The sequence below is a fragment of the Callorhinus ursinus genome, unplaced genomic scaffold (genome assembly GCF_003265705.2).
Source record: "Callorhinus ursinus isolate GAN/ISIS: 27379988/994484 unplaced genomic scaffold, GSC_fseal_2.0 scaffold8, whole genome shotgun sequence".
NCBI lineage: Eukaryota > Metazoa > Chordata > Mammalia > Carnivora > Otariidae > Callorhinus > Callorhinus ursinus.
Window position 1 is genome coordinate 65,214,020 of NW_027397070.1, and position 12,893 is coordinate 65,226,912.

Below are 12,893 nucleotides of genomic sequence, written 5' to 3' on the forward strand. Positions count from 1 at the left end.
TTACCTCCTCATTCATTAGGACTCAACCCATGAAAGGATCACTGGCTATGTGAATGGCTTTAATTTTTTCTTTTTTTTAAATGAAGTTTTGTTGTTGTTTTTAAGTAGGTTCCATGCCCAGCGTGAAGCCCAATTTGGGGCCTGAACTTACGACCCTGAGATCAAGACCTGAGCTGAGATCAAGAGTTGGACACTTAACCATCTGAGCCACCCACATGCCCCCGGATGGCTTTAACTTTTTAAAGCAGAAATTGAAAGTGTAACATCGGGCTCAGGATCAGCGCTGGTACCCTTCCCCACCCCACAGACAGTGGCACGGGGGTCATGTTGTGTCCACATCCCTTCTCATTAGCTCACTCCACTCTCACCACCACTGCCATCTCCGCTGAGCCAGTGACAATAAGAACTATTTTTATGATTACAATGGTGTCAATATTTTAATCAGCAAAATATGGTCCAAAAAAAACTTGTCAAGGGCACCTGGGTGGCTCAGTGGGTTAAGCGTCTGCCTTCAGCTCAGGTCATGATCCTGGGGTCCTGGGATCGAGTCCCGCATTGGGCACCCAGCTCAGCACAGAGTCTGCTTCTCCCTCTCCCTCCGCCCCTCCCACCTGTTCATGTTTTCACTTGTGCTCTGTCTCTAATGAATTAAAAAAATCTTAAAAAAAAAATTGTCAAGAGCAGAAAAAACTCCAGATTACCTCAACCTTATATGTAAATAGGTTTGCATGCCAAGTAAGCTGAATAAAAGATTCTATGGTAAACATTTTTGTAGCACTACAAGAAAATCTCACTCATTCCCTCATTTACAAATAAAATGCGAATCAGAAAAACAGAGTTAGGGGCGCCTGGGTGGCTCAGTTGGTTAAGCAGCTGCCTTTGGCTCAGGTCATGATCCTGGAGTCCCAGGATCGAGTCCCGCATTAGGCTCCCTGCTCGGCAAGGAGCCTGCTTCTCCCTCTAACCCTCCCCCCTCTCATGTACTCTCTCTCTCTCTTTCTCACTCTCTCAAAATAAATAAAAATCTTTTTAAAAAAAAAAAGAAAGAAAAACAGAGTTAGACAGATAAAAAAGTCCCCACCTCGTTCTTTTTCAAGCATCATTAATAAACATGAGAGAATTTACCTAAGGTGATCATGTTTGCAAGCTTCCGCAAATACTGCTCGGAAAGACTTAAAATCATCTGTTGAAAATCTTGCTGGGTCAATCTTTTCTATACAGGTAAAGAATGCTATCGCCAAAGGCGTCAATGGATTAAGGTTTAGTGATGTTTCAGGTGGAGATAAAGGATCGATGTGAAGCACAGAGATGGAAAAGGTTCCCACAGCTAGTCTAAAAATAAGTTCAGGCCTGGATTCATCCACTGAAACAGATCTAGATGGGAGAGCTGAAACACATGGGTTAAAATTATATACATAAAATTTAATACTTAAAAACAATCCATTATATCAAAATTATAAAGCATTTACTCATGTGTTAGTTTTAAAAAGCAGGTGAACACACAACAGTTTGATATTTGATATTCAACAAGATAAACTGTTATCTTTCTGCATTTGATATTCAGGATCTTTGATACTTGAAGCATCAAAAAGAAACATGAACAAAAGTTTTGCATTAATAAAACTGTATTGGAAAAGTTGCAGATTAACCCAAAACCTGCTCACCAAATTTTCTTTTAAGCCTTGGTTCTATTTCAATTAAATTTCGTGGAGAAGAGACCTGAGGTTCTCTTTTAAGGAAGGTGTAAACAATGGAACAAGTATTGATGGTTGACTGAGACTCCTAAACTACAATAATAATATGAAACTTACAGTGTACTTTTTACTAAAGATATTTAAATACACAAAGACTACAGTGAATTGGGCGCCTGGGTGGCTCAGATGGTTAAGCGTCTGCCTTCAGCTCAGGTCATGATCCCAGACTCCTGGGATCGGGTCCCGCATCGGGCTCCCTGCTCTTTGGGAGACTGCTTCTCCCTCTGCCTCTCTCTCTCTCTCTCTCTCTCTGTCTCTCATGAATAAATAAATAAAATCTTTAAAAAAAAAAAAAAAGACTACAGTGAATTGGCAACTATTCTAAAATACTTCACGGTTGAGTTGTTCAACCATGCTTCACATTTTCTTTCTAAACTTTGTTAAATGGCCTAGCTCAAAAAAAAATGTATGAGGGGAAAGAAAAGCAGCAGTAGAATGGTATTTTCTAGAAAGAAACAATTTTTTTTTTTTTATTCCAGTGGAAGGGGCGCCTGGGTGGCTCAGTTGTTAAGCATCTGCCTTCGGCTCAGGTCAGGATCCCAGGGTCCTGGGATCAAGCCCCTCATCGGGCTCCCTGCTCCACGGCAAACCTGCTTCTCCCTCTCCCGCTCCCCCTGCTTGTGTTCCCTCTCTTGCTGTGTCTCTCTCTGTCAAATAAATAAATAAAATCTTTAAAAAATAATAAAATAAATAAATTCCAGTGGAAAACTACCGTTAAGTGTCTTACACTACTTACAAGTCTTCTGTAAATTTGGTGGGTGAACTAGGTTGGATGGCAATGTGGACCCTCTTACTGGTTGTTCTTTATGATGTTCAAGGAAATCTCCCCATGTTGGCTGAAGCTGTAAAATAATTTTTTTTTAAATCACATGAATAAAGTGTAGAATTTCAGAAGCCACTTTTTAAGAATAGAACAAAATTTAAAAACTTTACCACAGTAGCACTTAATGGAGATCCTGCTGGAGTATTTGTATATGTACTAGTTAATGACAACTCAAGGTCCATATTTGGAGGGTCTCCCAGAGGTGGAAGAGAAGAGAGACTATGGGACATGTCCATATCAGCCATGGAGAAGAAAACTTCTTCTTCTAGACAAAATTAAACCTTGTCAGTTGTATAATTCAGGTCTTTAAATTAAGTTAACATACATTAATATAATATTCTTCAGATTATCTAAGTACAGTGATGCCCTACAATTTACATTACTTCTGATGGGGTAATTTGTGAGGATCCAAGATATAAATGGCATAGTAAAAACTCAACCAAATACAAGTTAACAAAACATTATGCTATCCTACCGGTGAACTTGGTTTTTGGGTTTTTTTTTTAATGTAAGATTTGCAGTACTACGTGGTATATTTTTAAGTGTCATGTGACAATTTAGAAGTTAAAATCCAACTTTAAAATAGTATAAAGATCTTGCAATCTCTGGTTTCGTATGAATACAGCTCTTTAAAAAAAACAAAACACCTGAATGTATTATTTAGAATTTCATTTACATTTCACTTCTTTCTGGAGGTTGTTTTACCCTCATGCAAATGAAGTTTGTTATGACCAAAATTTCTTGAGTCGATTTTAAAACTTATTTAGTTCAACATTCTATACTTAAATGGATTCTTGTTAAGGTATTAGTGCTAAACATTCTAAAACACCTGTAAAAATGCAAAGTAAACTGTGTAAAGACTATTTACGTGTAATTGATGGAAGAGTAGAAAAAAAGTTTCCATTTAAGGGCCTCTAACCGTAAATCAGTATACAAGCATGTAAGAATTTGATAAAATGATTACCCCAATTTATCTTTTGGGTAAATCTACATTTTTGTAAATTGACTGTCCTTAGAATAAAAAAGAAGTCATGATTTACAAAACAAGATTACACACTCAAAAAAGGATACGTGAACCACTGCATCACTGTAATGCTGCAGTTAGATCAACTTAACAAATTTAAACCTTCTTAGATCACGGATCTTTCGTTCTTTCATTACTAAACTCCATTTCACAGCGGCCAAATTAAGTTTACTTTGCTCTATGATGATGTTGTAAGAATCCAGTGTCAATTGTTTCAGTCGCTTACCACGGCTAGAAGGTGTACGAGCGGATTCTGTCTCATAAAAGCTTTGCTCTGAAGATACACCTGCTGAGAGGGAATCTTTTCTCAAATAATACCGGTTTAATTCCATCTGAATTCGATATTCCTCTTCTTGCTGCATGGGTCGGCTTTTTCTATCTTTATTAGCTAACCCTATTTTGCTAGAATTTTCTACAAGTATAGAAAGGAAAGCAAAACAGTAATTAAATTTGGAGTTAATCAATCATCTCTCTCCCAAAACCCACTTGTCCAATACCAATGGCAACTTCATGCCACAGTCAATGCAGAACTACCACTATTTAATATTAATCAGAGCTATGCAGTAGCTTTAAGCAACTAGCTAGGGATCACAGAATCTAAAAAGTTTTAAATAATCAAAAATAATAACAGAGTTGCCTTTTGCCATACTTGCCTGGTCCAGCAACAGCTGCTAACATATCCAAAAGCAAGTGCACCTGCCTTGGTGACAGGAATAGATGAATAGAGTCTATCTGTCCATCAATATCCAACTTCAAAAAAAAAAAAAAATAAGCCATTCAGGATAAACACTCTTTAAAATCTCATCACCACAAATCCCAGTATACTTTAATGACTGATTACTTAAGTCTTGGGATTCCTTCAACTAAGATTCCCTCCACTAATTAACACAATCTAAATGAAAGACTTAAAGGCCACCAAACTGTTGTTCTAAGGGGAAAAATCCCCCTGCAAAATTCCTTGTTGGCAAGTCCAATGTCCTATTTTTATCTCTGAGTTTTCTGAGTATTTCAGGTATTTGAGGAGGCTTCAAGTCACAGTCACCAGGAAGAATATGAAGACAGCAGCAGCACAGAATTCATTCCCAACAGGATTTCAAGACTCAAATCATAATCCTCAAAGTGGGATTCAAGCCAAGAGCAAATAAAGTTGGCTTTCTCAAGTTCGCGCATGGGTAACACTCCCTAAGAGAGCATGTGAGGCCCTTCCCTACCAACAGTGTGCCTCTCCACACGTGCACACAGGGTTCCACAAAGCCCGCTCTCTGTTGGGCAGGAAAGTGCAGGCCACAGCAGAGATGCCCACGAAGCAGGTGCTCATGTGGACTGCCTTGCTCTTTTCCAAGTCTTTGTCCATTTTTCCTCGTGGAAATAAAAACCCCAGCTGGTCTCATCCTGATTCCTGTGGAGTATATTCTGACAAAACAATTACTCTATTTTCTACATCACATTCTAACAAGTTGAGTATGCCTGCCTTACTTTTCATTCATCTCCTCTTAGGGCTAATGCTAACACTCTTATTATCTTTATTCCATTTCACAATTTTAAAAGAATTCAATTAATATTTATATTTGGAAAATGGTATCTTCCCGGGGCGGATGGACAAATTTCTTCTGATTCTAAAAGCAAAAAATATTACACAGTAATGCCGAGAAGCTTCCATGATCGGAGAATATAATGTATTCTCCAGGAATAACAATCCTCACTATTACCTTTTTCTGAGTGTTAGGGCACTATGCTTTTACTACATTTCCGCTCATTCTAGAAAGGCACCTGTTTTACAGACGAGGACATGGAATCATAAAGATCTGCACAAGGCCATCTACAGACCCAAAGCCAGGATTTTAACCTAGTGTGACCGAGATGGGAAGCCCTCACTCCTCCCATGGTATGGTTCTCGGTGGATTTGTTTTATGGAGCTCCTTGCTGAGAGCTGCCATCCCAGATGATGAATCAGCAAGGAGTTTAGGCTGGGGACAGTGGGAAAATCTCTTTCTGATTACATGCCATATTTAAAAATTGGTTTTTAATTTCTTAGTATTGAAAACATAATCTCTGACCTTTATTAGGATGGATTATCAAGAGTTTCACTTCTAATGTTCATAGAAATATTACTTGTACATTCTAAATTTGGCATACAAAGAACAAAGCAGCTCTTACTTTCCTCTGGAAACAGAAAAAACAGAACATAACTAAAATAATTTCAAACTCAATATGACAACAGTAACCAAACAAAATGTCTATAAATTCAATACATACAGCTCCTCTATTTTCTTATACGCTCCTGAGAGTATATGCTAAAACTGAACATGTGAACTATCAAGCCGACACACAATTTGGGGTGGGTACCATCTCAGAGAACTAAAAAAAATTTTTTTAAATTTATTTTAGAGAGCGAGAGCGCACACATGCACATACAAGGAGGCAGGGGGCAAAGGAAAAGGGAGAGAGAGACCTCAAAGAAGACTCTGTACTAAGCGAGGGCTCAATCTCACGACCCTGAGATCATGACCTGAGCGAAAATCAAGAGTCGGACACTTAACTGACTGAGCCACCCAGGAGCACCCCCCCCCAAACCTTTCATAACATTTTGATCCCACAGTTGAAAAACCTGTGGATCTAATGAACATTGGTGAGACTAAAGATCTGACACCTGAGCACCCCTCACCAATGCCATCTTTGTCTACACGGCATTAAGTTTATGGGACTTATGTTTCTCAAAGCTAATATCTAGAACTTTAGCCTTCATTTTCATTAAATAAGAACAAAAGGTACTCAAACTCAAGTTACAACACAAAAATTACCATGTAGACAAGGATGTTAATATCTCCAAATATCAAACACTGGCTGGCAAACAATGCCATCATGCTATAAATTCCAGATGTTCACTTGTCACCTAATACAAAGATGTCCAAAAGTAACATCGAAAAGGCACTTATACAGGGGCGCCTGGGTGGCTCAGTCGTTAAGCGCCTGCCTTCAGCTCAGGTCATGATCCCAGGGTCCTGGGATCGAGCCCCGCATTGGGCTCCGTGCTCCGCAGGAAGCCTGCTTCTCCCTCTCCCACTCCCCCTGCTTGTGTTCCCTCTCTCGCTGTGTCTCTGTCAAATACATAAATAAAATAAATAATAATAATAATAAATAAATTTTTTTTAAAAAGGCACTTCTACAAATCAACACCTAATGTGCAAAAGTTCAGGTTTGCATAAAGATCAAATATACAAATGTTGAGGACTAGCTAATCAAAACAGAACTATAAAAGTGACTGCCTTTTATAGAAGGCAGTCAGAAGAAGGAAGGTTCTTCCTTCTTCAAGAAATAGCTAATGCATTCCCCAGAGGCATGGGTGTGTTAGTTTCCCCAAGGATGTTAGCACCTCAGGGGATTCCCTGTCATGCTGAAACAGACCTATGGCTTTCCTGTTATTTTATGAACAGGCTTAAGACCTAGTGAAAGGATCTCATACCCCCAGAGGTAGGACAAAGCAGTAAACAAAGGAGAGGAAGTAATCAGCAACAGGAAGGTTGGCATTCTGATCATCACCTTCCTCTGCTTCTAACTGGAGCCAGGTGTGCCAATCCAAGGATGGACTGCTGGAGATCCTCAATCGTCTGAAAATCTTATGTGCATGCACGAGTACTCAGTTGCTCCCTCTTCCATGTCCCCACAGCAATGTCTATACCCTTTATTATACGTTGTATTAAGGCAAAGACAGTATTCCCCTCTTCTCTGCATCTCACCCAAGAAACTGCATAGGGCCTGGCATCCAGTTTACTCCAACATCTACAGCTAGTTAGCCCAGTGAGTAAACAGATGAACAAATCCTGATATTTTCTTAATTTAAACTACATTTACAGAGATTATATAGAAAATTTGTTTTCAAAGTTTGAAAATAACACATAAATGTCTTTGAAAAGACATTTTTAACAGACTAATATAGGCTTCCTGATTCTCCAGCAGACTGTTCAATACTGTTCCCTAAGAACCAAGTGCAGCTGTCCCCTAAGAACCAAGTGCAGCTGTCTTTACAGGGTCTTCAAAAAGCCATGAGACATCATGAAAAAAAAAAAAATCAATCTCTTTTCATAAACATTGTACAACTATAAAAATGGTCATTCCATTCAAAACACATCTAGGTGGGCATTTTTAGATGCATACAATTAAACACCTTCTATAGTCAACTTCTTACTTCCATATTCTTCTCCTTTAAACTGAAAGTTATGATGACAGAAAGTCTTTAACAAATTCCTAATTTATTAACTCATGAATGTTTCTGAACTGCTAGAATGGGCGAAAGTGAGTGCAGGAGACAGTAGTAATACCTGAGCCTGAGCAGAGGCCCTGAGACCTAAGGACAGAGGTACCAGCTGAGATTAAGAACACGGACTCCAGGACAGAGGGCACCCTAGTTACAGGACAACCCACAGTGGCCAATTGGTGGGTCACTACACACATTAAATACTTGTACTTCTGTTTTAACTATAGAAAATGACACAAATACTGACCTTAGCTCCAGGAAGTACTTCATTCTGTTTCAACGTGAGACTCAACTCCAGCCTACCAATTAGCCCTCCAATCTGCACTGGGTCAGAGGGCGCTACCTCTGGTAAATTTCTAGTTAGTTGTGGGTGTGGCTCATATACAATTTTGGGATTCCAGCTAGGTGACAGCTTTGGCTCAGTTTCCTATAATAAGGCAATTAAGAATAAAGTAATTCTTTAGAACATCTTAGTATAAATAAACCAAAATGCAAAAAACAAATGTCAACTTAAGAAGAGTAAAATATTTGACATGAAAAACTGTACTATGTGACAATGAATAAACCAGTGTCTTATAGCTAGCAGGAAACAACGGTAATAAAGGCAAATCATGGAAAAGGACTTTATGAAAAAAAAGCACATCTATTCAAATTACAGCAATAAGAAAACATAATAGACATTCTATAATTATGAAAATCTGAAATAATGTAAAAGATAAATTATGGAAGGACTGATTTATAAAAGGGCTCTCTACTCTTAGAAAGGAGTAATAAAAAGTTCCTTAATTATAAAACATTAAGATATAATTTGTAAGTTTTCAGCCATACATTCATTATGTAAGGTAAATGTGAACACCGCTTTTGTTTTTATTATAAAAGGGTATTAGTTGTTAATATATCATTTTCCTACAAGACACAGTATCCAATGTTATACCCTGGTAGGAAAGGCATTAATCATAAATGTTGAGTATTTTAAAAAAAACTCTGAAATGTGGGTCTCCATTACTGAATATTTGTGTTAACGTCCAGATCAGATGGAAACTCACTAACACGTATTTTATATCCTAGCACAATTTAATTGCCCTCCTTTAAACCATTTATTTATTTTTAAATTTATTTTTTTGAGAGGGAGAGAGACTCTTAAGCAGGCTCCATGCCCAGCGCAGAGCCTGATGCTGGGCTGGATCTCACAACCCTCAGATCACCACCTGAACCAAAATCAAGAGTCAGATGCTCAACCGACTGAGCCACCCAGGTGCCCCTAATTTAAACTCTTTAAAAATCTATGATTTAGTGTTTGGTTTTTTCGTTTTGTTTTTCTTACCGCTGGTGCAGTTGAACACACTGGGGAAGATTTTGCTGACGCAGAAAACTCCTCCCAGAAGAGAGATACTCCGGAGAGCTGGAGTAACTTGTGAGCAAAGGCTGTGGGCTGATGCACGTTAATTCCTGAGGCCTCATCAGCAGCTTCATCACAGTAGACAGTTCTCAAAGTTCAAAACAAAAAGCGCTGGCATAAAACTCCTAAGAAAACCTACTTGCAAGTCTAAGAAACACACATAGCTTTTTAAGGTAAAGAGTTTTTCGAGTGTTAGCACTTAGAAAATGCCTAGAATGTGGTCAACATTAGTGCTTTACTACAGGAAATGTTTTCACCAAGAGAACCTCAGCCTCAAGAAGGATAATTTTATGGGGCCCCTAAACTGGAGGAAAAGATTAATAACTTCCTAAAGTTAGCCTCAAGGAAAACAATTCCTGTGCTTCCTCACAAACATCTCTTAGTAACAGTGAGACAGCATTTGGCTCCAAGTCACAAGTCCGCAATGAATGACATTTTTTGAATTCTTTGACTATTCTATGAGTTCTTATGACTCACTTCATTTTCAACAAAATACAGAATGTAGTTCTACATGAGATTTTAGATACTTTTTAATATACCATTTCAGGTAACACAACCTAATTTCAAAAATCTGCTAACAATAACTGTTTCACTAATAGGTAATTTTATGATAGAAAGACAGAAACCATAACATATCTGCTTAAAATTGCGTAAAAGCCCCCAAAAGTTCCCTATACAAAGTGTCTTCAGTGCTCAGTGGAATTCCGCGTATTTCTATCACATTAAGACACAGGTGAACAGTGACTACCCCAAGGGCAACCCTCTCGGGTCCCCTCCTTCTTTGGGTGCTTTGTACTATCTGTACATTACTGTACTCTCAAAAAACTTTGCTTTGCTGCCCACCAAAAAAAAAAAAAAAAGTGACTACCTCAAATCGACACTCAGCTATTTATAAGGCTCCCAGTGGGCATACACAGAAAACTAAGTCCTGGTTTCTATCTTTTTAAGTAAATCACTATTACACAAATACTCCCACAGAATCCTCTCAGAGAAAACTGCAGGCTTAGGCTTTCTCGTGAAAGCAGCACTCAGATCAAGCACAGGAAAGCAAAGAAGCCCCTCGTGTTAATGAGACATGCTGAAACAGGGCATCGCTCATATGAAAAAACTCCAACTGGAGTGTCTTAAATTTAGCAGCACTGACACATTCATGATTTTTATTTGATATTAACTAAAAGAATCATTTGCTTTGAATTCCACACATTATATATAATTATACCTCAAATGGTACTTTAAGTTTTCAATAAAGGGATTAGAACATATCTTGGAGAGCAGAGCTTTACTCTAAAAACATACAATGTAGTAACTCAATTGCATCACTTCTAATCTCTAAAACCATCATGAAATCTAATGAAAGTCAGATCTTACTATCTATAAAAGAAAAGAATAGGGTCATTTATTCTCAGATATAAGAAGTCTTACCTTTCTATTCGAATTTCAAGTGCAGTTCCAGTTTTGGAATTTTCTGGCACGTGTTCAATTCTCAAGACAGTGTCTATAAAAGTGACTTTTACTCTTCTTAGTACTAGAGTAAACAGGTAACCATCAACATGAGACCACATGTATACTAAATAAAAACTTCTAATGAAAGGAATATATAGTAGCTTAATAAGAACTTACAAAATAAACTGGTAGTATTTCTTTCCTTAAAAATCCCCAAATCTTGAGTTTGGTAATAAACATTTTTCCTCACTGAGCACCTAACAGATACGTGTGCAATGCCCAACACACTCTGCTGAACTCTAAACCCTTCATTACACAAGAATAAAGGAAACAGGAAAAAAAAAAAAACTAGGGTACAGAAGGACATGAAATTAAATTGAATATTTAAAATAACCTCAATTCTAAAGTTCTGAAGTGAGAACAGTAACGCCTTAAAAAAAAAAAAAAAATCACTCCAATGGATTTTCCTTATACAAGGCTCACTAAAGAAAGGTACTACATTACTAATTAAAAAAAAAAAAAACTAAAATTTTTGAAAGTACTCCATAATGCCAAACCTGTTTCAATGGTTTCAGCAAACTTTTCAAGTCCTTCAAAAGGCTGCGATGCTTCTCCTTGTTCATCTGTTAATTTCTGGCTAAGACATTCTTTTGCCAATTGCATACTGCTGGTCATGAAACTTGACCAATACATAGGTTCAGAACCAGTTGCTGCAGAAAATATAGATTAATCCTAAATAACTTCTTATAGTTACAACAAAGCAGTTTCTTAAAATGCCACATTTGAAATATATTCTTACCCTCCAAGAGATATTTAACATCAGGGTGTTACCTAGGCATATGGTATTCTAGAAATTACTCTTGAGATTTAAACATCACCTTACAATAACGGAGAAGAAAAAGGAAAAAAAAAATTAACAGAAAGAAGTCCAGAGACATGCTCTCATTAAATATGTATCTGTCAAATGTTAATTCATGAATTCATTCAACAACTATCTAATGCATGCATGGTACTGTTCAAAATACTATAGAACAGGGGTCAACAAATTTTTCTGGTGAGGGTCAGATAGTAAATAGTTTAGGCCCTATCACCTCTACCCTGACTACTCAACTCTCTCGCTCTAGTGCAAAAGCAGCCAGAGAGAATAAGGAAATGAATGAGTATGGTAGTGTTCCAATACAAATTTATTTACAAAAATATGACAGATCAAATTTGGCCTACAGGCCATAGTTAGCTGACCCTGCTGTAGGGGACCGAAAAATAATGATTAATTCTGCCCTCTGAGAGCCTACAATATATGGAAGAAATGAGATGTGGTTAAGAAGAATTAGTAAGCAACTATGCAATGTCAACAGAAAACACTGACAGCTAAATCAAGAGGTTAATTCTTCCCACAGACAGAATTTAATGGAAATCTGGTAGAGGTGGCTTCTGACCTAGGCTTTAGAAGGTCAGTATAAATGTAGATAAAACAGAAGAACATCCTTGGAGGAATCCATGAACTGGGAAAAATCCTTTTCAGATCATCCCTCATCAAAGAATTGCACTACACTTCCTTCCATTATTCAAAACAAACTAACAGATTACTAGAATTACCGCCTTCCAAAATGGAATTTAAAACCCTTCTCATCACGGGGCGCCTGGGTGGCTCAGTTGGTTGAGCGACTGCCTTCGGCTCAGGTCATGATCCTGGAGTCCCGGGATCGAGTCCCACATCAGGTTCCCTGCTGAGCAGGGAGTCTGCTTCTCCCTCTGACCCTCTTCCCTCTCGTGCTCTCTATCTCTCATTCTCTCTCAAATAAATAAATGAAATCTTAAAAATACATTTAAAAAATAAAAAAATAAAAAAAAAATAAAACCCTTCTCATGGAATATTTTTAAAGGCAGAATATTTGACTTTCCATAGGAAAATATTATTCTATCTACTCATCATGGTTAAAAAATAAAATATTCTTGTTAATTAAATGCCATTATCAAGGAGGATTTCCATGCATAGACTACCAATTTTCAAAGTACAGGTGCTATTAATTCTAGTAAGCATAATTTAAACTTTGGTGTTCCAGACAGCACTCAGAATTGTAATTCTTCAAGTATATCTTGACCAACATCACTTGTCACTCAAAGAATTTAAATTCAGAATTTAAGATGATTTAGATCATGACTCTATCGTCTTATAAAACACACACACACGCACG

The 12,893-nt window shown here is 37.6% G+C and overlaps 1 protein-coding gene across 5 annotated transcripts in view; it reads right to left on the reverse strand.

Moving 5' to 3' along the window:
- Positions 1-12,893, reverse strand: part of ATG2B (autophagy related 2B) — an 80,012-nt gene that overhangs the window by 46,279 nt on the left and 20,840 nt on the right. For 4 of the 5 annotated variants that reach the window (XM_025869408.2, XM_025869406.2, XM_073895851.1 and 1 more), the window contains 9 exons: positions 11,256-11,408; positions 10,678-10,780; positions 9,181-9,343; positions 8,104-8,283; positions 4,255-4,351; positions 3,828-4,013; positions 2,688-2,842; positions 2,491-2,596; positions 1,126-1,387 (listed from right to left, as the gene is read on the reverse strand). In XM_025869408.2, coding sequence (XP_025725193.1) covers positions 1,126-1,387; positions 2,491-2,596; positions 2,688-2,842; positions 3,828-4,013; positions 4,255-4,351; positions 8,104-8,283; positions 9,181-9,343; positions 10,678-10,780; positions 11,256-11,408 — 1,405 coding nt within the window. The remainder of the gene's footprint in view (positions 1-1,125; positions 1,388-2,490; positions 2,597-2,687; positions 2,843-3,827; positions 4,014-4,254; positions 4,352-8,103; positions 8,284-9,180; positions 9,344-10,677; positions 10,781-11,255; positions 11,409-12,893) is intronic. The other variant, XM_025869407.2, reaches the window with a different exon arrangement.